General features: G+C 47.3%; 1 protein-coding gene across 6 annotated transcripts in view; it reads right to left on the reverse strand.

Moving 5' to 3' along the window:
* COL27A1 (collagen type XXVII alpha 1 chain) overlaps positions 1-24,984 on the reverse strand; it is a 141,602-nt gene that overhangs the window by 102,380 nt on the left and 14,238 nt on the right. For 5 of the 6 annotated variants that reach the window (XM_077787809.1, XM_077787811.1, XM_021551390.3 and 2 more), the window contains 4 exons: positions 23,117-24,546; positions 14,119-14,172; positions 6,302-6,355; positions 1,306-1,359 (listed from right to left, as the gene is read on the reverse strand). In XM_077787809.1, the coding sequence (XP_077643935.1) occupies positions 1,306-1,359; positions 6,302-6,355; positions 14,119-14,172; positions 23,117-24,546 (1,592 nt within the window). The remainder of the gene's footprint in view (positions 1-1,305; positions 1,360-6,301; positions 6,356-14,118; positions 14,173-23,116; positions 24,547-24,984) is intronic. The other variant, XM_077787810.1, reaches the window with a different exon arrangement.

Raw genomic sequence — 24,984 nt, forward strand, 5'->3', positions numbered from 1 at the left:
TGAGACCTCTCCACCACCCAACCCGGCTGTGTGAGCCCACTTGGCCTCCTCTGATCAGGATCAAAAAGCCCTGGAGTGCCTTCTTACTGAAAATCAACAAATTTCCAGTATCTAGACTGAAAATTAGGCTTCACTCCAAACTCCTGCTGGAAACCCCTTATTCCTATTATTGCTATCAGGGATAAAGCCTCGTTAACACAAGCTAAAGGTCATCTGGATCTCTCCCTTTTGTACACCAAGCATTGCCTTCAAGAAAACAGTTCCAGACCCTTCAGGTGGATGATTTACATGTGATGCCACTCCAGTATAGTGTACCAGAAATTTCTAAAGACATCTCATGGTATTAAAAGCATCATTTCAGACATAGCCTTCTGAATGTTTTCTAGCATTGCCTTCCATCTTGCAGTTGTGTGGCCTCACTGTGCTTTATGGGGGCATCTGGTGTTGAATAAATGGCCTAAGCTCCTTATGGCTGGTGCTTTCTATGAGCTGTGCATTTATAGCAAGAGCTATGGTGAGAGGAAGAGAACCAGGTTTCTGCCCTGGGCATGAGGTACCAAGGATTGTGAAGGCATCACTGAAAGAGCTAATTTAGGTAGATGATGTGGAGCCCTGATTGCCCTACTGTTCATTTCTAGAATTCTGTGAGAGCTTGTTGTCTCAGTAAAAATCACTCAGCTGTGAAACAGCAAAAATGGGAGTTGTAACTTATTGAAAGCAATTAGCAGGACTCTGATCCTCAAAAACTGTTAAGCCCAGAAAGAAGCTTTCCTTCCCAGCTGGGTGCTTTGTGTTGGTTTAGCCCTTGGTGGAAACCCTTCAGTGGAAACCCTTCAGCAATGTCCATGCCTTAGAAGCCTCCACCAAGAAATCTCTACACTGATGGGGCTGCAGCATGAGGCAAACCCTTGCTCCTCAGCTTCTTGCCAAGAACATCCTTTCAATCCTTTCCTCAGCCTCCAAGGTTTTTATTCCTTACGCTGGGATTGCCTCAAGCTGCAGCTGCATGCCCAGAGTGTGGCTGCACCTCAGATGTGCTCCTTGAATCACTTGGCTGAAGCAGCCACGTGCCTGTGGCAGCCAGAACTTCACTTGGCTGCAGATTGTGGATAAACTGCATCAACACTTGGACAACACCACTGTGCCAGGTGGCACCTCAGTGCACTATGATCTACCTCTCTTTAGTCCTGAATGCAAGATCTAAGCCTTATCTCCCAGTCCTAAGCAGCTGGGATGCTTGTGCCTGCAGTACAGACTCCCTGCACAGTTCTGAAAGCCCACCACGGCCTCGGGGTGACATCTCACCTTCTGCCCATTGCGAGCTTTTCCAGGTGACAGCCCAGGATCACCTTTCTGACCCTGAAATGAAAAACTTACATTAGTGACATCATCCAAGGGCCCGGCCCACAGATGTGGTTCTGCTTCCACCAAGCCTCCAAATTAGAAAAACATTTTGTTTTATCCCAGTCTTCCCTGACATCCCAAATGTATTAAAGTGGCCTGGAATAGCTGTTGTGCTGGGGGTGGATTTGGTGAGTGATTGCTGCTGCTAAAGAGTTGAGTTTTAAATAGTAGTTGACAGTATTCAATTGGCTAAAGAAAGGATAACTGGAAGAAAGCAATGTCAGGACTTTTGATACTTATTAGACCAGACAGCTGCAATTCCTTCCTTGTCTACAGCTACCATCACAAAAATAATTACCAAGCCTATTACTGGGGCTGAACCATCCTTCTCAACAACTTACTAGATGCTGTTGCTTTTTTAACTGTGAGGAACAGATGAGACTGCAGGGGAAGCTGTACTAATTAGACACCCCCAACAGGCAGAGCAATTGTGAGGCCCCCAGGCTAGCAGAAAGCAGCACTTGACCTTAAGTGGCAGTATTCCTTATTTTCCTCCTTAACAACCGTGACGAGGGAAATTACAGTTTGAGGCTGTGATCTTCTGACAAACACAGGCTGGAATCTCAGCAGCATTTGATCACCTAATTTCAGCAAATTCCTTTGGAAATCCCACTTCAAATTTTCATGATGTGAGAAGGGAATGTGAGCACCTAACACGGAGAGATACAAGTAGGAAAATCTAGAAGAGATTTAAGGGTGCCAGGTTCTTTGGGTAGGGGAGAGATAAAGCTTAGCACACAGAACATCCCTTCTGGCACAGCCATGATGGGTATCCCAGATAACACCCATGAATCACAGAAAACCCACAATCTCTGTGCACCCATCAGCACAGGACAGCTGAGAGGGTTAACTAATGTCTGGCAAGTGAAGTGCTTGAGGGGTGACCCAGAAAGGAGCAATACTGGTTATGAACTGGCATTTCTCATGAGCAGCACAGGGCTCTGGTCACAGCCAGCTGAGCTGCTTTTCCACACAGCCTCACTGTGAGTACATTCCTTGTGTACTTCCCACCTTGCACAGAGGGTAAACTCCCCATTCTCCTCCTCCTCCAGCATCCACACAAGCTGTGAGGCTCAGGAGTGAGACTGCTTGGCTCTGGACTGTAGGGAGCACTGCTGATTCAAGGCAGATGTATCTGCTCAAATTCTCAGTGAAGGCTGCCGGCTTTCCAAACAGTAAATGAAGTCATGCAGATAATCTTGCTTTGCATGCAGCTGTTATCAGGGCAATTCTCCCACTCCTTGAGCTTCAGAGCAGTCACTGGGTGCTGCCACTGCTGCGAACAGATTAGAGCAGCCCTTGGGATTCCTAGGTGTTCATTTCTACTCTGCAAAATTCATTTACTGCAGCAGGTAGACACCCACCACTTTCCCTAAATCTTCCCATGTGCTCCATGCAATGACTTTGAGACATGGAAAAGAACTTGTGTTTTCCCCTGGGAAGCTCCAGATTGCATTAGCCAGGTCTCTGCTTTGCACTGGTTCAGTGTTCAGCCCTGCTGAGACCATCACACAGGTGGAGAGCTCAGCCAGGAGCAGGATCAATCCCCAAGATCAATCAGCAGTGGCACCAGTTGGATGTGAGGGCTGAAATTGTGAATTAATTGCTTGAGTCTTCTTACACAGCAATGACAATGGGGAAATTAACCTAAATCTTGTCCCTCAGCAAGCCACAGCACCTTTCCCACAAGCTTCTCTCTTTTTCATCCTAACTTACTGAGAACACATCTTATAAAGGAGGAAATTGTTTTCTTCTGGGATTTCTTCCTACCTGGGAGAAGTGCAGTCTAAACATCTCAGTTTTGCAATCCCATTAATACTATTTTAAACATCAGTGAGCCAAACTGATGAGCTACCTTGGAGAGAAAAAGCACTCACTAAACTGAAAATACAGTATTTTTCAAGTGCTTTAAGAAGAGATTTATACAGAGCAGAAAATCATCCTAATACCTGATGCCAAACCCTCCAGGTGAGAGATGCAAACCTAACTCTTGCAATGCCTTTTGAAAACACACCTTGTCTGACCATCTGCTCAATCCCAAATGCTTTTAGGGCATCCTGTGAGCTACATTTGGTCTTTAGCAAAAACACCCCTCCTGTCCCCCAGCAGTTTTCAGGTGACAGCCCCAGCCCAGCCTGTGGCTACAGCTGTTGCAGAAGTTATCTGCAATAATCAGACTCTGCCAACCAGATGCAACAGCAATTTTACAACTGTCAAGGACAACAAGCAGAATGCAGGAAGTGGCCAGAATCCCCCTTTAAGCAGTTTCACATCATGAATTGCTGAGCTAAGCAGCACAGGTTAAACTCCCAGGTGGCACAAGCAGGTGTAATGCCACTGGGGTCAGTGGAACCATGCCCAAGCAGATCAGCAGGATTTTGGCTCAACAGCTACAAACAGCTCTGTGCAAAAGATCAGCTCCCTAAGTCCAAGGAATTACAAGTGCTCAGCTCCAGTGGTGAGAATAAAGTAGGCTCAGCACAGGGCTGACTGTGAAATGCAGAAACACAACTGAAGCACTCCAGCCAGGCAGGAGATACAAAAACACCCAGAGGCTGCAGTGCCACACCACAGCCCTTGCACAGAGCTGCCTGACCTTACAAGGACTCTGCCCATTCAGCTGATAAATATTTTACTCCTGGGTCCCTTCTTAAATGACAAGGACTTGGTGTTAGTCAAGGTTTCCAAACTGTATCTATCTGGGGAAAATTCAATTTCCTTTCTTAGACTGCTTGTTTTTTTTCTGTGGGATTAGCTGCTATCTAAGACAGACCAAGTCCAGCAGCCACTTGGTGGCTTTCAGCAAGAGAAGTTCCACTTGGAGCTGCTTTGCCCTCTTGTGCAGGCTGAGCTTTCACAAATTCAGAATTTCTGCCATGTGCTGGGTCTATCAAGAAGATTCCCATCTCTGAAAGTGTCCAAGGCCAGGCTGGATGGAGCTCTGAGTGACCTGGTCTAGTGGATGATATCCCTGCCCATAATGGGATGAGCTTTCAGGTTCCAACACAAACCATTCTTTGATGATTTTATGATGAAGAAATCAGGTCCCAGGTACAGGCTTACAGGCAGTTAAAGCATATGGGGGTGAAAAAACACTTTTTGGAGCAAAGTCCATTTTCTGGCACTGCTGTAACACCAGAGAATTGAAGGGAAGGAGGGGAGTCAAAACTCTGGCATCTGATCCACACCTTCCAAAGAGCATTTCTGAGGCAGAGATGATGTAACCACGCCTCACCAGGCTCTCCCTGCTAGAGGTGAACCTTTGCCGTGGCCTGGACTGAGCTCCAGCTCTCACATCCCATTGCAGACTTAATTCTTCTTTTAACAAAGCACTGTGAACAGTCCAATCCTGAAAATGGTGGCTGGACAAAAATAAAATATATCACAGATTCTGATGACACCAGATCTCTGCTGCAGACTTACAGCTCTCCATCCACTGAGACTTCCTGCTGCCAGACTGTGCATTGAGATGGAGGAAAAATGCTTACAGTAAGACTTAATTTCTATTAGGTGACCAACTGAAGAGAGCTTTACAACCAAATGATGATTTCTGACAAGTCATTAGGCTAAAAGTGTTTTTAAAAAAATCCTGTAGAATAGAAACATAGCTTGACTCCACAGCTTGGACCAGGCTGGATTTGCAGGGCTGGAAGTTAGATAAAAGAAGTTTGATTTGACTTATAAAACTCAACAAGTGTGATCTGGAAGTCATTGATGGAGAATAAATGCAGAACACTAAGACGTAGAACTTTTACAGGCTCACTTTTCAGGCTGTATGTGGAATTTAAACCAGCTGCTGTTCACCAGCATGTCTCCAGTGCCTAATTTTTAATCACGTAGAGGCAGCATGCCAAGTTTCCAGAATCTTTTTCCCAGAGCTTCAATAGTGCTCATAACATCTCTGCCTACTGATGAGATCATGAAAAGACAGAACTATTGCTCGCACCTTTCTCTGTTTGGCTGAGACGTCCTACAGCTCCCTGGTACTGAAAATCTCTGTTAAGTATTGCCTCTCCAAGCTCCATTGTTCTTCAGTCCAACACAGATGTTATAAAATATAAACTTATTCCTTTGTAAACAATCATACCAAAGCAATCCAAACCAGTTTTCCAGGAACTTCAGTCTTTAGGTAACACAAAACCTTGTACACAGAATGAGCTGGGATTTAAAACACCTTTTGGAAGGGTTTTGCTGCATGCTGGGTTAGGACCCCTCCAGAGCCATGTCTGGGCTCAATCCCAGGCAAAGGGAGAAGGTCCAGTTGCAGGGACCACCTGAGGGAATGTGTGTGCAGGAGAAAAGGACAAAGCACAGGGCCCCTGGCACTGCAGCAGGTCTGTGAGCCCTCGTGGGAGAGTTGAGAGCATCTCAAAGGAAGCCATGAGATCAGTTTGGAAAAACTGGTGGAGTTCAGAGTTCCCAGAAACTCTGGAAAGACAGGAGGAGGAGATTCAGGAGCAGGAAAGCAGAGGAAGATGCTGGGTGCTGCCAGTGACTTCTGCCACTGTCCAGACTCAGAGGAACAGTCTGAAAAATCCAGGGGAGAGAAATGAGAAAGCAAAGGAATTCAGAGCTGCTGGAGCTCTGGAGCAAGGATTCCACTGCCCGTGTCTGACACAGCACTTTGTGCCCTGGCACAGGCATAGCTTAAGCAGGGTCCTAATTTGGCAGTCTTGGAAATTCAGGAGGATCAAGGATGGAGGCACAGAGCAGGGTCTCTCTGGGCACAGGAAAAGGCTCAGCTGTGCTGCTGGAGATCCCCTGGGAGAGCAGGAGGGAGGGAGGAATGGCTTCAGCTGCTGTCCTTTTTCCAGAGCAGGAGAAAAGGAAGCTGTCCTTCCCCCAGGATGTCCCTGGGATGGGAAGGTGGAAGCTCCTCGCACCAGCTCATACTTACTTTCAGTCCTGGGGGGCCAGGTGAGCCAGGGTTTCCATGGGGGCCTGGGGGACCCTAAAACACACAACAAACACAAAGCAGAGTCAAAAGGAGATGGTGGGAATCTGCACGAATGCTGGAGCAGCCAAAAGCCTCTGGCTGTGCTGTGCCAGACTCAGGCCACAGTCCCAGAGCCCTGGGGTGCCCTGGCAGGGGGGTGGTGACACTGGGACCCTCCCTGGCACCCACAGAGGGAAACTCAGCTGTGGGTTCCCACCAGCCTCTGTGGAAGGGGATGCGTGTCTGCCACCACAGGACATGTCATGACACTGAGATAATTTGGGAAAACCAAACATTCCACAGGTCAGGGGAGTCCAGGCTGTGGGAGGAGCCCCAGCAGAAGGGGATGGAAGCAGGCAGAGGGGAGAGGAAGTGTGTGGGGGTGTTAACAACTTTTTTTTTTTTTTTTCCTCAGAATTGAAGAGAACACAAATAATTACTAAAGGAAAATCGTTCAGCTCTTTTTCCCTACAATCGTTCAACTAATTTTCCCTACAAGCCAAGCAGATTTTTGCCTTCAGAGATTGGGAAGAAAATGGATAATCAGGCAGCAAAACAGTGGGAATAGCAGTACGATCATGTAAATTCATTAAATCCACATTTCACATAGTTAAATCTATATTTTTCCTTAGTTCTCTGACAGTCAGAGTAGCTACCTCAAATCACATACACCAGTATCTCCTTTTACATCCTATTTTAAAAGTACCCTGCATGTTTTCCAAAGCCTATTTAAGGAGTTATCTGGAATAAGCAGCTAAGAATAGTTTATGCCTGCATTATATACAGCACAGAAGATCTGCTAACCTTTCAGGCAGAAGTAATAACAATTTTAAGTCCTCTTGAACACGTTCCTGGAAGATGAAACAACCTGAAAATTCAACTCCAAGAATTCTGCCAAGATCGTGTGAGAGCTCTCCACTGCCATGAGGAGATCTTTGTGTACCCTCAAGTTAGGGAAGCACAGGCAAGGGGATAAAAAACCACTCAGGCACTTTCTTAGCAAGCTGTAGGATTTCCAATGAGCATTTTGAGGCCAAAAGATTCAGGATCTGATTTCCAAGGAAAATCACTGCAATTAAACATTCCTCTGCCAGCTAAGTTCAGTGCCCTTGCTGTCTTCTGAGAGAACATCAGTGCACTGATCTCTATTCAGTTTTATTTTTACTGCATTTTAATAGAAAATAATGCCTTTTTAAATTTCATCTTGTGGAACAGACAGCTGCTGAATGCTCAGTGCTATTTCACAACATGCTGCTCTGCTGGAAGAGGTTATTTAATTAAAAAAATTGAGACGGAACTTTTTGAATGGCAATTTTTACCCAAATTAACATCCCATTCTTAAAATTTCTTCCAAATTTTCAGCCTGAACCCAAATACATTTATTGCCCCATTCTTAATTTCCTTCTAAATTTTCACCTGAAATTCTTGTTTAGCCTGTCTGTGAATTTCCAGTATCACCTTCTCACTTTAAAAAAAACCCATACAGCTGCTGGAGCCAGAGTCCCTGGACACTGAGGAGTCTCAAATAAATTCATCTTCTCAGCAAACTGTGGAATCACTGCCCACCTTATTGGGTGGAACACTGAAACAGAGACTGAATGTGCTGAAGCATTTTTGCCAGTCTGTGGTGGCAAAAATGCTTCAGCCCATCTTTCCAGTCTCAAATATATAGAATAATGAATAATAAGCGACAGAAATCAGGCCAGCAAAGTCTCTATAAAAGATGAGTTCCTAAAAAGCTTTTACACATAAGCAATAATCGAGGTAGCTCTGAATGGGGTTCATAAATCCAGCCTGCTGCTGGATTTGAGGAGGGAATTCGGCTGTAATTCAGCTTTGGAGTGAGGCAGCTTGGCCCAAAGCCCACAGCAGAGCAGTCATTTGGGGTTTGTGCTCCAGCACAGCCCAGGGCAGGCTCACAGCACTGTCAGCCTGGGGGGAGCAGCTCGGTGTGGTGTGACTCCCAGATGAAAGTGATGGATTCCAGGAGCAAACCTGGATTGTGGGAAGCTCAGCTGCCAATCCAGAGCTCCTGGATAAGAGACTAATCACACCCCCAGCAAAATCTGCTGCAGGTTCTTCCAGAGTGAACCAAAGCACAGCAATGAAATCCTAAAAAGCCTTCACCAGAAGGAGGGGAGAAGGGAGGAAGAATCCAGTCACAGTTTCTAGTGATTAAAAGTGTGATTATGAAAACAGAGACTCTTGAGATAAAACAGAGCCTTCACCACCGAGTTCAATGAGTCTGACAGAGTGCATCCAGTGCAACCCAGGCAAAGGAAGGTCAGAGGCTCATCCCGTCCCTAAAGACTGATGTGGTTTTAGCCTAGTGGAAGTGGCCACATCCTGGTGATGAAATGATAGTGGGAAGTCCAGTCTGGCATGGAGGAAACTGCTGTGACTAGTTCTGGGGCTTGTGTTAGACGTCTGAAACTGCTCTGGCAACTGTGGAGAGAAAAGGGTGTAGTCTGCCAGCAGTCCTAAAAATTGTAAAAAAATAATTGATCTTGATGTGTTCCAACATGGTGAGTCCTGAGTTTGGGATTCCACCCACATTCTTGGCAGAGGAGGAAGATGCTGTGTGGCACAGTTAGATGGGCTGAGTAACAAAAGGCACAGGATAGCAGCTGCCTTGGGAGCTGTCAGCAACAGTTAATTGCTATACTGGATTAATTCAATTTACCACTCCCACCTAGAAATTTGGATCCTCCTAAATAGATTTATCATCAATACATCAGTTTTGCTCCTCTTATCTACACAAAGGGTGGGACAGCACTGAGACCACTAAATGAAAAAATCCCACTGCATGTGCCACTATTTGCTTGGGTGCTCCTTTCCCCACCCACTTTAGCTTCCTATATCTGCTGAAATAATCCAATCTAGCAGTGGGCAGACTTGCATCTGGAAGCTTCCAAGAAAATCCATGGAAAATTTTACCATGGGACAGCAGCAGCCCCAGGCTGCTCCGTGGCACGGAGAGCAGAACAATCCCTGAATGTGTTCTCCAAGCCAGGAGGGGTTTCCCATCTCCCTGGAATGCCTTCTGTGTGAATGATGCTGCTTGAGAAGGACACTGAGCCACCAGCTCAGCTCGGGGGTGCCTGGAGATGGGACCCTGCTCACAGAAGGGCTTTTATGCCTCGTGGTTCCCAGCCCACAAAAATTAACAAAAGTGTAACTGTGCACAGCTCCCCCCAACCCTCCAGCATTCACAAGGAAGGGGAATAAAATCCTCCCAACTCCTGCTAAATGCTAGAGAGCTCCAGTCAGAGGAATGACCGCTCATTTGAAAGTCATTATGTCTTGGGGTTTCACTGTGTAAAGCAACTTTTTCTGCTTCTGACCTACAGATCTCACTGTGACCTCTGGCTTGCTGAAAAAGAGCTAAATATTTGAAGTGAAGCCAAGCAAACTGTTTCTTTAAACACTTTTCAGAAATTGGAAAATCTTCCTAATGGAATGAGGATACTGGGGAATCTCTCCAGCTGACTGAGCTGCTTGTTTCAGGAGGGAAGCCCTGCATTTTGAAGGAAAGGGAGATTTTTTCCAGCCACAGACTAAATGTAACAGGGACATGTTACACTGGGACCTCCCAGGCTTTCAAGCTGCTGTGGCTCACAGCAGGATGGCAAGTGCATCCTGAAGCATCTGTGCATGTGTGTTCCCTTCACCCATCCATTTGGATTTCTCCCGTGGTGTCTCAGAGTTTAAATGAACCAAGAGCAATTACAGCACATCAGGCTTTTTATTGCTGCTTCTGCCTCTGACCTGTTGTGTGGACAGGGATGAAACACTTCTTGTACCTGCATTTTCTCCTGTTGGAGAGGGAGTGACTACCAGTGGGTTTCCTGAATTATTTAAGTGTTTTGGAAAGTTTGACTGTTGCTCTTTTCTTGCTGTCTTTGGGGCTGAGCAAACAACCAAGGCCAGACTGGACAGGGCTTGGTGCAACCTGGTCTAGTGGAAGGTTCCCTGCCCATGGTGTCAGGTTGGAACAAGATGATCTTTAAGGTCCCTTTCAACCCAAACCATCCCACGAGCTGGACTCCTGTCTGGCATGTGCCTGAGACTTGCTGCTTCCTTCATGTAGAGGCAAAACAGGCAACTGGGATTTCCACAGCCTCATCTGGAAGGCAGGGTTGAAGACCAAGTGTCACTCCTCACAGCTCTTTCCTGCAGATCCTCTCAAGCTGTGGGTACTTTGCTGGTCAAACCACAGCAGTGGGACGAGTCAATTTGTGGTGGATGCAGATGTGCTGCCCAGAGCCCCTCATGCAGACAGCACTGGGTGAAGCTCACAGAGCCTGCAGTGAGGCAGGACAAGCTGCAGTGGTGAAGGAATGATTGCTCCAGTGGGAGCTCTTTGTTGACAGCTCCTTGTAGAGCTTGTTGGCACATCCCTGAGAGCAAATCCCAGCCTCTGCCTCCCTGGGAGACCCTGATGTTTGAAGAAATGCAAAGGTCAGAAATAAAAGCTCAACACCCATGGCTTGCACAGAACTGGGGGTGTCACCCAGTGCACCCCCAGTGCCACCACTCACACTCACCACCATGGAAAAGGTGTCCCATGAGCTGCCTGGCATTTCACATCATATAAAGCCGGGGAAATCCTTCATTGCTAGCATTGCCATTCCCTCAGATCTTACACAGACACCTGATCAGGCACACAGCACATTTATCCAAGAACAAACCGTGTGGACAGACCTCTTCTTATGTCTCAAATTCTTTAATGCAGACATGAAAGCTGAAAACCATCCTAGCTGGATAGAGACAGAGAAACCCTTCCTAGAGAGCACACATGGCAGTACAACAATATCTCTAGAGATTGGAGAGATCCTGAGAGAGTGTTATAAGCCATTCCTACTGCAGATTTTAACTGATTTCTCTTGGAGTTCCTCGGGAAATAATGAGAAGAAGAAACGCCCAGTTTTCACTTGTTACAAAAATGAAAATTTGCTTTCATAGCTGCAGAGAGCAGAGCACAGGAATAGCCTGAATCTGTCTCAGTGGTCCCCTGCTGCTGGAGTGATAGGGTGTACAATAAATGCCATGCTCTTGAAATGGGGATTGGCTTTTAAAAGTGGAGAAACTGTAATTTTCAACAAAACCACCACACTATCCACTCTGCTACCCTGCCTTGGACTGCTCTTGAATGCTGAGATATGTCCCAGTCAGAACCTCTTCTGTGCTGTTGGAGAGTCTGGGCTGTGTTTTTGCAAAGCAGGTGGCATTACCTACATGGAAGAGCCACCCTCAGACTACACAGGCAGGTCTGGTGATACTCATCTGCTGACAACCAGGAGACAGATCCATGGGATCCATGGGAGCAGCCAGATTTTCCTACAGATTCTCACCCACCACAGTCTCACTCTCAAGGCAAAGGCTAATCAGAGATTTCATTTAATGCTGACCAATATGGGGGGAACAAAGGGAGGAGACAATATGGGGTGGAAATTCTGCACTACACATCATCACAAGGCAACTTCACAGCTACAGAAAGTCATGAAGCAAATGCTGCTACTGGATTTTCAAATGTGCCAGGCAACTTATAAGCATTAATAACACAGAAATTATGCAAGCTACAACAAGGGCAATTAATCTCATGCATTAGGCAAAAAAAAAATTGCATTGCTGACAAAAGGATCCTTCCTTTCCTCTGCATCCAGCATTGCAAAGCTGCCTGCAATGTTCACCTCTCCTCTGGAGCTCCAAACTTGGGCTGCAGCCTGGGGATACCTCATGGCTTATCCATGGGCTGGTGCAAGAACACTGCAGATGCTTTTTTGGAGGATCAGGTTAGGAAAGGTAGAACATGACCCCTGCAATGTTGCACGTTTATTTTAAAGTTTTTCAAGCACAACAAAAGCAAAAGATGCAAGAATTCCCCTAAGCCCATCTTAGTTCCTGGCAGCTTCACTTTCCAATGAAATCCCTAAATCCCAAAGAGACACAAGAAAAAATTACCAGGAGAAACACTTCCCAAAGTCAAAACAATTCAGGCACAGAGCAATCTTGTCTCCAGTGCTCCAGGCCAGACATTCACAGAGTGACCCTTCTGCCCCCTCCCAAAATTAGCACAGCCTCTCTGTAGAGGTCTGAGCCAAGCCAGGCTCAGCTGTGCTGAGCACTTCCTAACTGGGAACTCTTTCCTGGACCAATTCTCAGCACCTCTGGCAGGGACTGAGCTCAGAAACCATGTTGCTTATTGTCTTTCAGAGGATGATCTTAAATATAGGATGGAACACACCACAGCTGGGGAATAACAGACAGTTATGACACAGCTTCCATGATGCTATTTCCTTCAGAAGAAACTCAAGTGGAATTGGGATGTGGAGCTGAAATTTGGTCACTCATACAGCAGGCAGGGGATGCAGCTGGGGACTCCAGACGTGGAGTTTAGTTTGCAAACCACAGGATTGGCGTAAGTGACAGCAAACACCCCTCATAGCAATGAGCTGAGGTAGGAACCAACTTCCAGCTTTAAGGGGGATGCCAAGAAATGCAAACTCTGGGCAATCTGCTGATGTGGGAGCTGTTTGGGCACTTGTGACAGAAGATATCAGGGCTGATGCATCACTAAAAAACTTCTCTAACGTGGAACAGATTGTCCCATCCATAAACACGAGCCTGGTGCTGCTTAGCCCTGCTCACTTACAGCCCAAATCAGCTTTCAGGGCTGTTCACACAGGCCCAGGCCCCAGGGGTCCTGCAGACCTGCATTCTACTGTTGGAGAAAGGAGATGATTTTATTTTTGCTGGTTGCTGCGAGATCTCACAGGAGTGTAACAAGTGTCCTGGGGGAATGCCGAGCCTCCCAGCTCCCAGCCTCCTGCTTGCTCTGCAAAGACATTACACGGGGGTTGAGGTTTAGCCAAGTATGTGTGAGGAAATCTCCCTCTGCTGCCAGGCCAGGATGCTGCCTGCATCACGGATCCAAATATTCCCTTCCTCCAGCCTCAGACACTCGCACCTTTGGATCCCCAGCCCACAGCAGTGCTGAGGGAAGGGGCTCCATGGCTGCAGCCTGTGGGACAGCAGTGTGCTCCCAGGAACACGGAGCACAGGAGAGCAGTGCCAGCACTTCCCCGTGTCCAGGTCAGGCACACTGCCCAGCCCTGGGAGAGTGAGGCCAGCGCAGCACTGGCTTTTCTCACAGCTAGCTGCAGCACTCAGCTCCAGATGTTTCCTCAGCACAGCCCTCAACCTTCTGCATCAGATTTTCATTTGGGGAGGAAGAAATTCTGCGAGAGCCATTGCAAATTCCTGAACAGATAAGGCATTCTGCTTTAGAGCTTGAAAAGGAGTCAGAGAGCAGGTCTCAGTCTGGGGAACAAAAAAACCTCATCTCTGTGTGTGTTGAGTCCTTGGTCCTGGACCTTGGTCCCACTAATGAAGGACCTTGAACTAAACAATTTGTGAAGCTGAGGAGAGGGAAGGGGAGTACAAAAAGCAGCCAAAGCTAATATTCAGCAGTGGGTTTGCAAGAAGGAACAGATACTGGAAACAAAATGAGACAGACAGATCTCATTCTTCTGACAGCCATTTGGAAACATCCATCCCCAGCCTTTGCTGATGCCAAACCCTAGCTCAGGGAGGCTGCAAATCACCAGTGTGGCCTCCGGAAAACCTCCAGGAGGGAATGAGAGAGAAGGAGACCAGACCTCAACAGAGAGGGTCCTGAAGAAGTCATTACTCAGCCACAGGAACTACAACAGCCCTTGGAACAATAGGACATGCAGATTCAAATACAAAGGGATGGAAGTTTTTAAAGCACTTACTCGAGAACCTCTCTTGCCAGGGGGTCCTGGTAAGCCTGGCAGACCTGGTGGGCCCTAGAAAAACAAAAATAGACATTAGTGATGGTTCTATAACAGAATGGTGCTCTTGACAGTGCTTCACAGAGACCCATAACACAATCTTTGGAGTAGACCTGGGGAGAAGGGCCAATTATAGCAACACAGCCAAAACTTCCCTTCAACTTATGCTATGGCTATAAAGAGATAAAAAGCCATGCACAAAAACATCTGCAGGAGCACGTATTTCCATAGAGTAGAGACAGAGCATCCCCATCTCTCTGCTGCAGCCTGCATTCCCAGGATCACAGCTGTGTCTCGTGCTTCCCCTCTGCTGGACCTGTATCATAGGGGTAACACAAATATGTCCCAGCTTTGGATTTTCCTGCTCTGTGCTAGCCCTTGGCAAGGGAAGCACATTGTGTGTTCTAATCTCTATCAGCTGGACACGTGCAGCTTTTGGTGTTGTAGGTTCCTACATGAGTTACAACATAATCTGTGATTATGTGCAACCCCAGCACTTCATATTTTAGAGCAGCAGGTTATAAAATGTAATAAAATTGGTGTCAATGCTGGAAATTCTTAAATATGGTTCCGTAGCAAAGGAAAGGTCGAGTCATACACATCAGAGTAGTGGGGGCTCTTGTAGGAGGGTAGGAACCAAGTGGAGATATCAACAGCCCAGCTGTGCACTGATCTGAAACAGGTTAGGAAAAAATACTTATCCAACAAGGTTTGAACTCCTTTGAATTTGTTCATATATATATTTTTTTTTCAATGGGCTGGAGAATTCAGATTTCTGGAGAGCCATCTGCAACTCCTAGTAACTCCTCAAAACTTCTTTTCCCCCAAGCCAAACACGTCTGACAAGAATAACTGTTAATTAAAGCGTCTCCCAGAGGATTTATATTCTGGTAGCTTGCTACAAAAGACAAGTTTCCACTGCATTCAGTGGGGAGACACATCCAGAGCAGCCAATGAAGGGTGTTTGGAAGGCAGCCTGAGCTCTCTGCCTGCATGGCAGGTCCCAGGAGCAGCACTGCACAGGGATGAAGGTGCAGTGCATGGAGCAGGTGCAGGATGAGCCCCATGGCCACATTCTGACCTTGCTTCCTCCCCACTGGGCCATCCATGGGAGATCTCCCTGCCAGGCTGGCCCTGCTGCTCAGAGCTGCTCAAGCTGGTACTGCCCATGAGCAGGAGCAAAAAAGCTCACGATCAGCAGCTCCCAGGAGTCATCAAGGGCATGATTCACCTAGAAAAAAATCCACCCAGGAGGTCCCTATCCTAAATCTCATGCCCAGGAAAAGATTTTGGAAAGAGAAAACTTGTCTGAACCATACAGGTAATGGATGGATAAATATTCTCCTGATATGACCAACCCTCCCACATGTAAACAGCACATTAATTTGTATAAAATTCTATTATCTAAAGTCCTATCTATCTATTTTAAGAGCCAATCTTGGCACAGTAGGAAAAAAAAAATCAAGGAGGGCATAAGCAAAACTCAGTGTCCCTTGTGCTATTAATTTATCAGCACAACAAATAATTAGTATTTTTTTATCCCTGTAGTGAGGATAACAAGAAAAGGCTTTAAAGGAGCCTACACAGCACAGGACAGCTGATGTCCCTCACTGTGACACACAGGGATGGACTTCTGTCACCACACGACTCAGCTGCTGCTGCCCAGCCCTGCCTGCCCTGGAGATTCCAGTCCCCACAGCCTGGGACACTTCATGTGACCCCTGTGCCAGCTGTTATGGCTGGCTAACACAGTATTACTGGTCTTTGTATTAACAACCCTCATTGATACAGCTGACCCTCATTTTAGCAATATCTCAGTGTTTTAACCTGCCTTTGTGCCAGCTCAGGGCCCCGTGCATAATGCAATTATACAGCTGTGCAAATAGACACTTAATTGTAGGGTTTTTTAAGCCTCATGTATAATTGTGCTCCAGAATCCCAGATTTTATTAAAAATATCCCCCTGCCCTTTTAGTTGGGATGATAACTATGAAACAACGAATCCAGGGCATCTGAGGCAGCAACAGGTTTAATAAGAGTTTATCGGAGATTAATCCAAGTCCTTAATCTCTCCTCCACCAAAACCCATCCCCATTTACACCCTTAGAGGAGGTAAAAGAGGAGATGCAACTGTCTGATCATGGCATTCCCTGTGTACCAGAATTGAGGTGACCTTTTCCACCTTCCTGCTAACAGCAGCTGCAATTGTACTTGGCTGCTTGAGCAAAAACCTTCTCCAAAAATGTGGGCTGCTCAGAACAGACTGAAGCTAACACAAAAATAAGGAGAGAGTTAATACCAGCACTGGAGTGGGAAAACAGAGTTGAGAGAAAGGCTTCTAGCTGGGAAAGCACAGAGCAGTACACAATTCAGAAGTCCCTGCCATGGTGCTTTAATTTGTCATCCCTTCATACTTATTTTTTCCTTTCTTGAGGAGTAAGAGGGATAAGGTGAAGGTGGGATGACTGGCTAACAGGAGCCAGCCACAGAAGATAAGAATGTGACCACTTTTAAACTGAAGTCAGTCAAGCTGGAATAGAACTGGGGCAGTGGATGGGCACAGGCAGTGGTCAGAAGTGACACACTGTGAGGCCACCTTGTACTTCTCACATTTCTCAGTTCCTGGGTGGCTGGGTTGGATGGGACGTGAGCTGTGCCTTCCTAGTGACTAATTTCCCCCCTGCCTCTGTATAACCCAGCTCATGCTCTCACACAAGAGGCTCAGGCTCTGGGACAAGAGCCCCACATCCCACCTGGCTTTGCTGGGGAGAGCAGTGCAGAAATTCACTCATGGAAAAATATGTATCTGGAGAGGCAGCCAGAGGAGGATGGGCTGGATCAGGGCCCAGCTACTTCGAGTGATGGATGCAGTCCCCCTTCAGGTGCAGGGCTCCACGCGGGGAGCAGGAGATGTCATCAGCAAGGTGCCCAGAGCGGGCACACACAGCCCCTGCCCTCACCAGAGACACCTCCACCCTCACCCCCAGCTCAGATCACACAGAGCCTGTGGGGACCTCTGCACTGTCCCTTTAGGGAATTCCACCAGGAGCAGAGGGGACTGCTCCGAGGGGCAGGAGGGCTCCCTGCTGCTGGCAGTGGGATGAGGGTATCAGCGCTCTGCCCCTGCCCTCCCATCGCAGGGAGCAGCAAAGCTGAGCTCCTGTGGTGAGCTCCTGCTCCTGGCACGGCAGCTCTCCTCTCTCTGGCTCCTTGCCTGCTCCTTCTGCAAACTGATGGCAGAGAACACCCACCCTGTTATCACACAAAGCAAGATCAGAGATCAAGGAGAAACTCAGCAGCAGCAGCAGATACTCTCTCTCTTCTCAAGCCAAACAGCTGAGCTGTTAACCAGCCTCAACAGTTCCTGAAGCAGCTCATGGCAGCCACAATAAAGTTTAACCCTTCTCAGTTTCCCACGGTAGCATTAGCAACAACAACCGACCCCACCAAATGATTATAGGATTTATTCTAAGCTGCTGCTGGGAAACTTTCTGGTGCAAAAGGGACTTTTTTTTTTTAAATCTTAGCTCTCTGAGCTCCGAATTGCAAATGGAAAATTAAACATACTTGTCTGAAAGGAAAATACATCAGACCCTGAGGGTAAGGGAAATCTTGCCATTTCCTCCTGCTGCTAATTTATATCTGTTCCTCTCCCACACTGTGACCCCCCCTCGCACTGCTTCCTCTGCCCACAGCAGTGCTGCAGGGAGCAAGGTGCCTTCTGAGCTCCAAACTCAGCAGGGCCAAACCTGCTGTGGAACCTTGAGTTAAAGCACATTGAGTACAAGAATTGGTGCTGGAAATTGGGAAATGACTCCTGAATCAACTTGGTCAGATAGCAAAGGATTCCTGTAATCGTTTCCCCAGGGGTGAGTACTCAGCCTGGCAGCAAAGAGCTGAGATTTCCCAGGAAATTATTAAACTCATATTCCAGTGCACACTGACAGATGGACATTTTTACTTTAGGGTATTCCCAAAGTATTTCTGTCCAGCCACTAGTGGCACAGGTTTCCTGTATCCCAGAAAAGTCTGTTTCAGGAGTTCAAAATCCTGATAGGACTGAGGAGAGAAGAGAGAACATTCCTCTTTCTCAGGTGTTAATGCTTGTAGTAAAAGTCAACATAAAAAGGAGTTCAGAAAACACATGAAAAACTTCTCCCCATATTGGCACCATGTTCTGAGCAGTGAGTGACATTCCCCCTGCACATAAAGGACCTGAACTGTTTTCTTCCAAGAAGGAAAGAAATATTTCTACAGGAAAGGGCCACTGTCACAAATCTACCCTTTAGCCTTGTATGTCTGGAAAGAACCAGCAAGGAAGGACTGAACAGCTACAGGGACAGCACTGGAATTCAAAATTCCCTGCTTAGGAGAATAGAAGGAGAAAAAACCCTCGTCCTCAACAGCCTGGCAACCTCTCCTCACCTCCCCATCACTGCCAGGCACTGCACAGCTTCAAACACTGCCTAAAACAAAGCTAGAATTTTAGGGGGAAAAAACTCCTAATACTTTGGTTACTTTCTTCTCCAAGGCAGGCTTATCGTATTAAAATTTGGACCTGTTTGGGTTTCAACCAGTCTAAAAACAAAAAGCCCTCAAAATTCTGGCAGGAGCTGAGCTGCTGGTGGAGAGCCAGCCTTGTAACACGATTTCCTCACCAGGCACAGATGTTTGCTCTGGTCTGTGCAACACCTATCACACAAAGGTCCTTGTCCACAGCTGGGTTCCTCACAGAGTAGCAGCACAAAACACAACAAAATATGAGCGTTCCAGCTTGATGAAAGCCACTTTTCTATGAAGACATTTCAGGAACAGGCTCTGCAGGGCACTGGAGCAATCCCAGGCCTTGGAAGGCAGCCTGAAAGGCTGGGAAGGAATAGAGGGATCACCTACTCTACTACTTACTTTCTATTTTTAAAAATTTCTAAAAATACTTGTATATACTTGTACAATCCTAGATCCTTTGCAGCACATTTATCTCAAACACACTATCAACTATCTCTCTTCAAAATTAACTTTATTTTACATAAACAGACCTCTCTGATGCTTGGTCATTTGCCTGCAAGATTTCCCTTCAGGGATATTTCTGGTTAAATCACCAAAACAATTTGATCTAATTATGTGAGCAAGGATAAAACTTTCCCCATGCATTATACAAAGCATGCAGTCTATTTTTTTTTATTATTAATATGACTCATTCATTAATAGATATCCAAACACGTTGTGTGTTCCTTAATTTATCATGGGCTGGCAGCTCAAATGGCCTTTTCTGTTGCGAGGAGGACTGGAAACAGGCACTTTGTGTATTTTATCAGCGTTTCCAGTCACCTCTCTCCCCTGCCCACTGATTGAATTGGCTGGGATTGCTTCTTTAGGGAAGGAGCCGTGCTCCAAGACAAACTGCTCATGCAGAGGATGGCAGCTGGAGCAGTCTAGACTGGGGACCTTGGGAACACATGTGCCTTGCAGAGAGGGAGGGAGAGGGAGCTGCCTGCCAGGCAGCACCACTGCCTCCAGCCTGGGGCTCCTGGCCATGCAGATGGAGCTGAGGGCTGCAGCCCCCCTGTCCTCTGGCTGGGATACTGGGGGTGTCCTCAGAACACACTCCCTGCTCCTCTTATGGTACTCAGCGCTCCCACAGCATCTCAGTGATCCCAGCCCACACATTCAGCATAAGGGGTGGTTTTCTTGCTCTAAAAATAACCCTTAGGCTTGTCAAGAGGCTTGGCTGTAGGGATGGAATTGCAGCTGCATATAGCAGGAGACAGGTCTGACTTAGGGGATGCTGTGCTAGACCCCAGCCATGCCAGGGCAAGGGGTTCAGCACAGCTTTACCTGGCAGGTGGTGCTGGTGGGCAGGGGAGAGGCTACAGTAGCCCCCCAAAATCTCCCTGCCAAACCTGCTGCTGGTCTAGACAAGCAAATGACACCCCATCCACTGGAGGATTCAAATACCCATCACATCACAGCCTTAGTTCAAGAGTTTGATGTGCTCACAACAGATACTGTTTTTCAGTATGCATTTTTCTTTGGAAGGGGCTTTTAGGCCATTTCCAGCCGCGTGCTGGGGTCATGCTGCAGGGCCTGGAGCTCTGGAGCAAGGCTGGCTGAGATGCTTTGGGCAGTGGGGATGATCCAGAGGGATTCTAGCCAGCTGCTGAGTCAGTGCTGCGTTACTAATTTTGCACGATATCTGGGTGTTCCTTTTGTTATTTCTCCCCTTCAAAAAAACCAGAGAACTGAGATCCGAAATGCTTGTGGTTATTAATGGTTCCCAAGAAGTTTTTCTTTTTTAAGAACATATTACCCTCCCTCCTCTAGCTGCTCAGCAAACCCAGCACTCCTGAAGAATTAATGCTCTGAGTTGCATGTGGGATGCAGCATCTCCGTTTCTTTTTGCACAGCATCCACATGATCCTTCAGGATGGATTAATACATGGAGGGTGCTGAATTTTATTCCTAAATAAATCCTTTCAGTCCTTTGCTCACTCTCCTCTAACCATCAAACCCTTCCTCTACTGTTGGAGGGGGCCTTTCTGCACAGCTAAGATTATTTCATTGGTTATTTTAGTAGAATTCACAAAGCCTCAACTGCAGACACCACAGAGCCTGAGTCATCACTGCCTTGCACCATGGCTGCCATTGGGATGATCAGGATGAACAAGAATCCTTTTTCCCTAGGTCGGAGGGTTCTGTGGCTGCCAGTCTGCCCAGAAATCACAGCCAGAGTGGCCCCAATCCTTGCTGAACAGGCAGAAGACAGTTCCCCCCCTCGCACCTCCCTGCTCAGGGTGACAGTCTTCTTGAAGAGACCTTGTATCAGGCAGCAGCTGGGAAAATGAATTAACCACCTTATCCTTCCCTCGGTGTGCCAGACAGCCGCTGACATTCCCAGCCCACGACCTGCCCTGGCCAGGCTGGGATATCACTGACCTCACCAGAAACGCCGGCCCAGCAGCACGAGCATGGCGCCAGGTAATTACTCAAGCACAGAACATTTATCAGCACTTGCTCTCAAACATGCTCATCTGGCCATGGACGTGCTGCATTAATTCCTCAACATGTCATCCCCATTCCGATCTTTTTTCCTCTTTCCCTTCCCACGTCAGAGACGTCCAAGGAAGCGTGGTACAGAGATCTCCAAGTGAGTCACAGGAGCTGCTGAGCATCGTGTGGCAGCCAGCTCCAGCCAACCCATAACCTTTCCCTTCCCAAGCCCTGATTTTGTTTCCAGCAGGCAAAGAGAATAAGGCCAGACAGAGCCTCAGAAAGTTGTCCTTTCCCTCAGTTCAGGACTCCAGTTGTTCTCAGACAGGATGGAAAAATCCTGCCATCTCTTCCCTCAGCCCTCCACAGCCTGAATCCATTTCTTTGCTATGATTCACAAGCCTGAGAGAGATTTTCCACTCCAGTTCAATAATAAGCTCTTCATATTGCAGGGGCTTAGAGCCTAGTCACCCTCATGACACTTGAAGAGCAAGAAGGTGGCAGAGGTCAGGATTTTGGTGGGCTTGGAGCAGGCATAGAGATTCACCCCTTAAAGCTAAGTGATGTTTTAAGGGAAATGCACAACTGCTGGATTTCTTCTCTTGGAAATACGCCTGAATTTACTCTCCACAAAACACAAAAGCCTACTCAAAGATCAAATTGCTGGAGCTTGTTCTGTCTACTCAGGGATTTAGCAAAACTTCTCCAAGCACCAAGACTCCATCAGGGATGGGTGCCTGTAGCCCACGCTCAGCCCCTGCCCAGGCATCACCTTCACCTCTCCTAGGGACGGGAACCTGGGAACAAAACACTACCCTGGGTGACTCCATACCCAAAGAACAGGGACAGAAATCACCACCCAGCTTTGAGATGGGACAGGAGGAAACACAAACCGTGAAGCTCCCACTGAGGACCTGGGGAAACCCAACCATTCCACTTCAGATGTTGCTTGCACCAAGGAGCAGCTCTGCAGAGACAAGTGCTGGTCATTCCTTACGCCAGCCTCAATATTTCCATTGTAAACTCTTCTTTCACTATTTTAAGAAGTCAGCTATAAAAATTCCCTCTAGGCTAGATCTTGGCAACCAAAGGCTCTGTCTGGGAGAAACTTATTTTACATGTACAACTCCTCTCTCCTATTGACAATTTGGGTTGGAACACCAAATCCCCCTAAAAGTTGGCCAGTTTAAAGATCATGTTTGCATACTCAAATTTGAAAAAAAGAAAAAAAAAAACCAAAAAAACCCAGCCAGCAGATAATTAGTGGGGCCTGAGTGCTTTTAGCATTACAAAATGTGTGTATGCTTTTACAATGGCCAATATATACAACCTGAAAGGGGTTATTTTTTATGTGGAATGCAGTAGTTAAATTTATAAAGGAAACTTTTTGCATGTTGTAAGTGCAGGCTATGAGAAATAAAAAGCAGAACAAAACACCCAAGAAAAACTTATACCATAAAAACAGATGAGACTCTGTTTAAAAATATAAATACTGAAGCCATCTCCACACTTGCAATTGCTGGAACAGGGCACTTTTCTAGATTTGTGAATATCAGCTACAAAACAAATTAATAACTCGTGCCAAGAAATAGTTAACTTCAGGCAAGTTTTTAAGGCATCTGAGTTTTCTATGGAAGATGACCAGAGATAAATCAAGAGTGTGGAAGAGAGCCCCAATCTGGCCATAAAAATTTTATCCAGCTATTTAAAGGAAAAGGAAGTGTGATTCCTCTTTTTATTCCTTTTTTTTAAAAAAATCTAACATTAAGCAGCAACTTTAACCACAATATTTCATGGCATCTACCATCACTGAACACTCAGGTTCAAACTGACATTTATGCTAAAATTGTGATGATCAGGAGTGCAGCTGCCACACTTGGATAAGCTTCACAGAAACCCTTGGAGCTTGTGGCCTGCCAGCCCTTGAGCCGAGCTGTGACTGGGAGTAGCCACCATGAAGAGCCTGGACATACCTGAGGTCCTCTCTCTCCTTTCACTCCTGGAAATCCCAGTAAAAACGGAAACGGAGTGGGTCCCAAGGGGTCAAAGATCTGATAGGCATCTGTGGCAGCCAGGGTTGTGAGGTTGAAGGCCCTGGCTCTGGAGGTGGGCCGGGCAGACCCCAGGGGTGGCTTGGTGTACACCAGAGGGACGATGCTGGGATCTACTCTCCTGGTGGGGGACGGCTTCTTTGGGATGGGCCCACGGCTTGGTTTCTGCGGGGTTGGCTTTAGGGTAACCAGGTGGACATTGCTCGTTGTGTTATCAGTCACCCTCCTCGGTGGCTTTACAGTACTGGGCGCTTCAGGGGACTCAACAGTTGGTTTTTGGCTGATCTTCTTTTTGGTCTCTTGCTCGGACGCTTTCCTGCTGGCCGTGACCAGGCTCTGGCTCGTTGGTGGGGCCCTTTTAGCAGTGGGAAGGGGAGTTTGAGTTTTCTCCCTGCGCGTGCTGGGCGTGGTCTGAGACACCCTGAGGGTTGTCCCCGTGCCCCGAGGGGACTGGGTGGGTACCTGTGATTTGGTACTTGACGGAACAGGCGGGGCCACTGTGATCTTGGTGGCTTTGGTAGTCAGTCTCAGCCGTGATGGTGGGGTTGACAGCAACGTGGGGGTTGTTGTACTTGAACCCCTCGTCTTGAGGGGTGCAGTGACCCTGCCAACCTCCAAATTTGGGGCAGCAGTGGTCAGGTTTTTCAGACCCTGCAGCGAGGGCTCTGTTCGCTGCGGGGTACTGGGGGAGGCACTGGGATCCCTGGGCAGGAGGGGGATGAGAGGGGGCAGGTTTGGCCGGTAGGTATCTGCTTGCCTGCACTGTTTTTTCAGGTATTTACAGTAATGATGAGCTGCCTTGGCGGAAGGATAAATATCAAACTGGCAGATGGCTCCTTCAAACTGCACGGCGTGCTGGCTTATCTTCCCAAAGAGGAAAGATCCGTGTGGATCCAACGCCTCGTCCTTTTTAAAATGCAAATCCGCATGTACTCTGCGCTTCCCACAAGAAGTAAATAAAGTGACTGTCTGGCCACGAATGTTGATGGCCATATTGTGCCACTGGCCATCGTGGACATTGTAATCAAAATATACAGAGCGCTTGTGGCCCACATACACGATGATCTTCCCAGGCACAAACTGGACCCCCAGCTGCAGTTTTTTCTTTTTGCTCCTGACAGCAAAGAGAAAAGCGTTGTTGATGCGGTGGGAGCAGAGGCTCAGCACCAGGAGCAGGTCAGAGCTGGAGCCTGCGGGGAGGAGGGTGCTGAGCGGTGCTTCGACACGGGCTCGCTGAGTGAAGATGACCCCTGATTTGAAAGGAATGACTCCTTGAGGAACTGAACGTGAGGAGGACCATCCACTCGATGGCCTTTTCCCTGACAGGCCCAGTCTTTGAAGAACATCCACATCTGCAAGGGAAGCACAAAAATTATGTGAGGTGCTGGGCAACCCAGGGCTGGATGGGTGTGGAGGGAGGTGAAACCAATCCATGCACAAAGGCTACAGAAAATCCCAACTCACATATCCAATCCCACCCTCTCACATATATATTCCCATAACCAGCATGGAGAACTCTCAGCTCTTCTCACATTGTGTGAGGAGCAAGTGCATGCTCAACGTGATTACCAGCAATTGCCAAAATGCATCAGCTCCATGGTGCATCTGGTGAGTTCTTCTCTTCCACCAGCTCACATCTTCTGGAGGGAGCTGACCTCACTACAATGAAATTTCCCACTGAGCACCCCTGGTCCTCTTCCTGGGATTTAATTCTGAGTACTGACCACATGGCAGGAAAGGAATTCGAACAACAGATTGAGCTGTGATTGCAAAATTTTGTATCCCCAGAG

Source organism: Lonchura striata, chromosome 22 (assembly GCF_046129695.1).
Source record: "Lonchura striata isolate bLonStr1 chromosome 22, bLonStr1.mat, whole genome shotgun sequence".
NCBI lineage: Eukaryota > Metazoa > Chordata > Aves > Passeriformes > Estrildidae > Lonchura > Lonchura striata.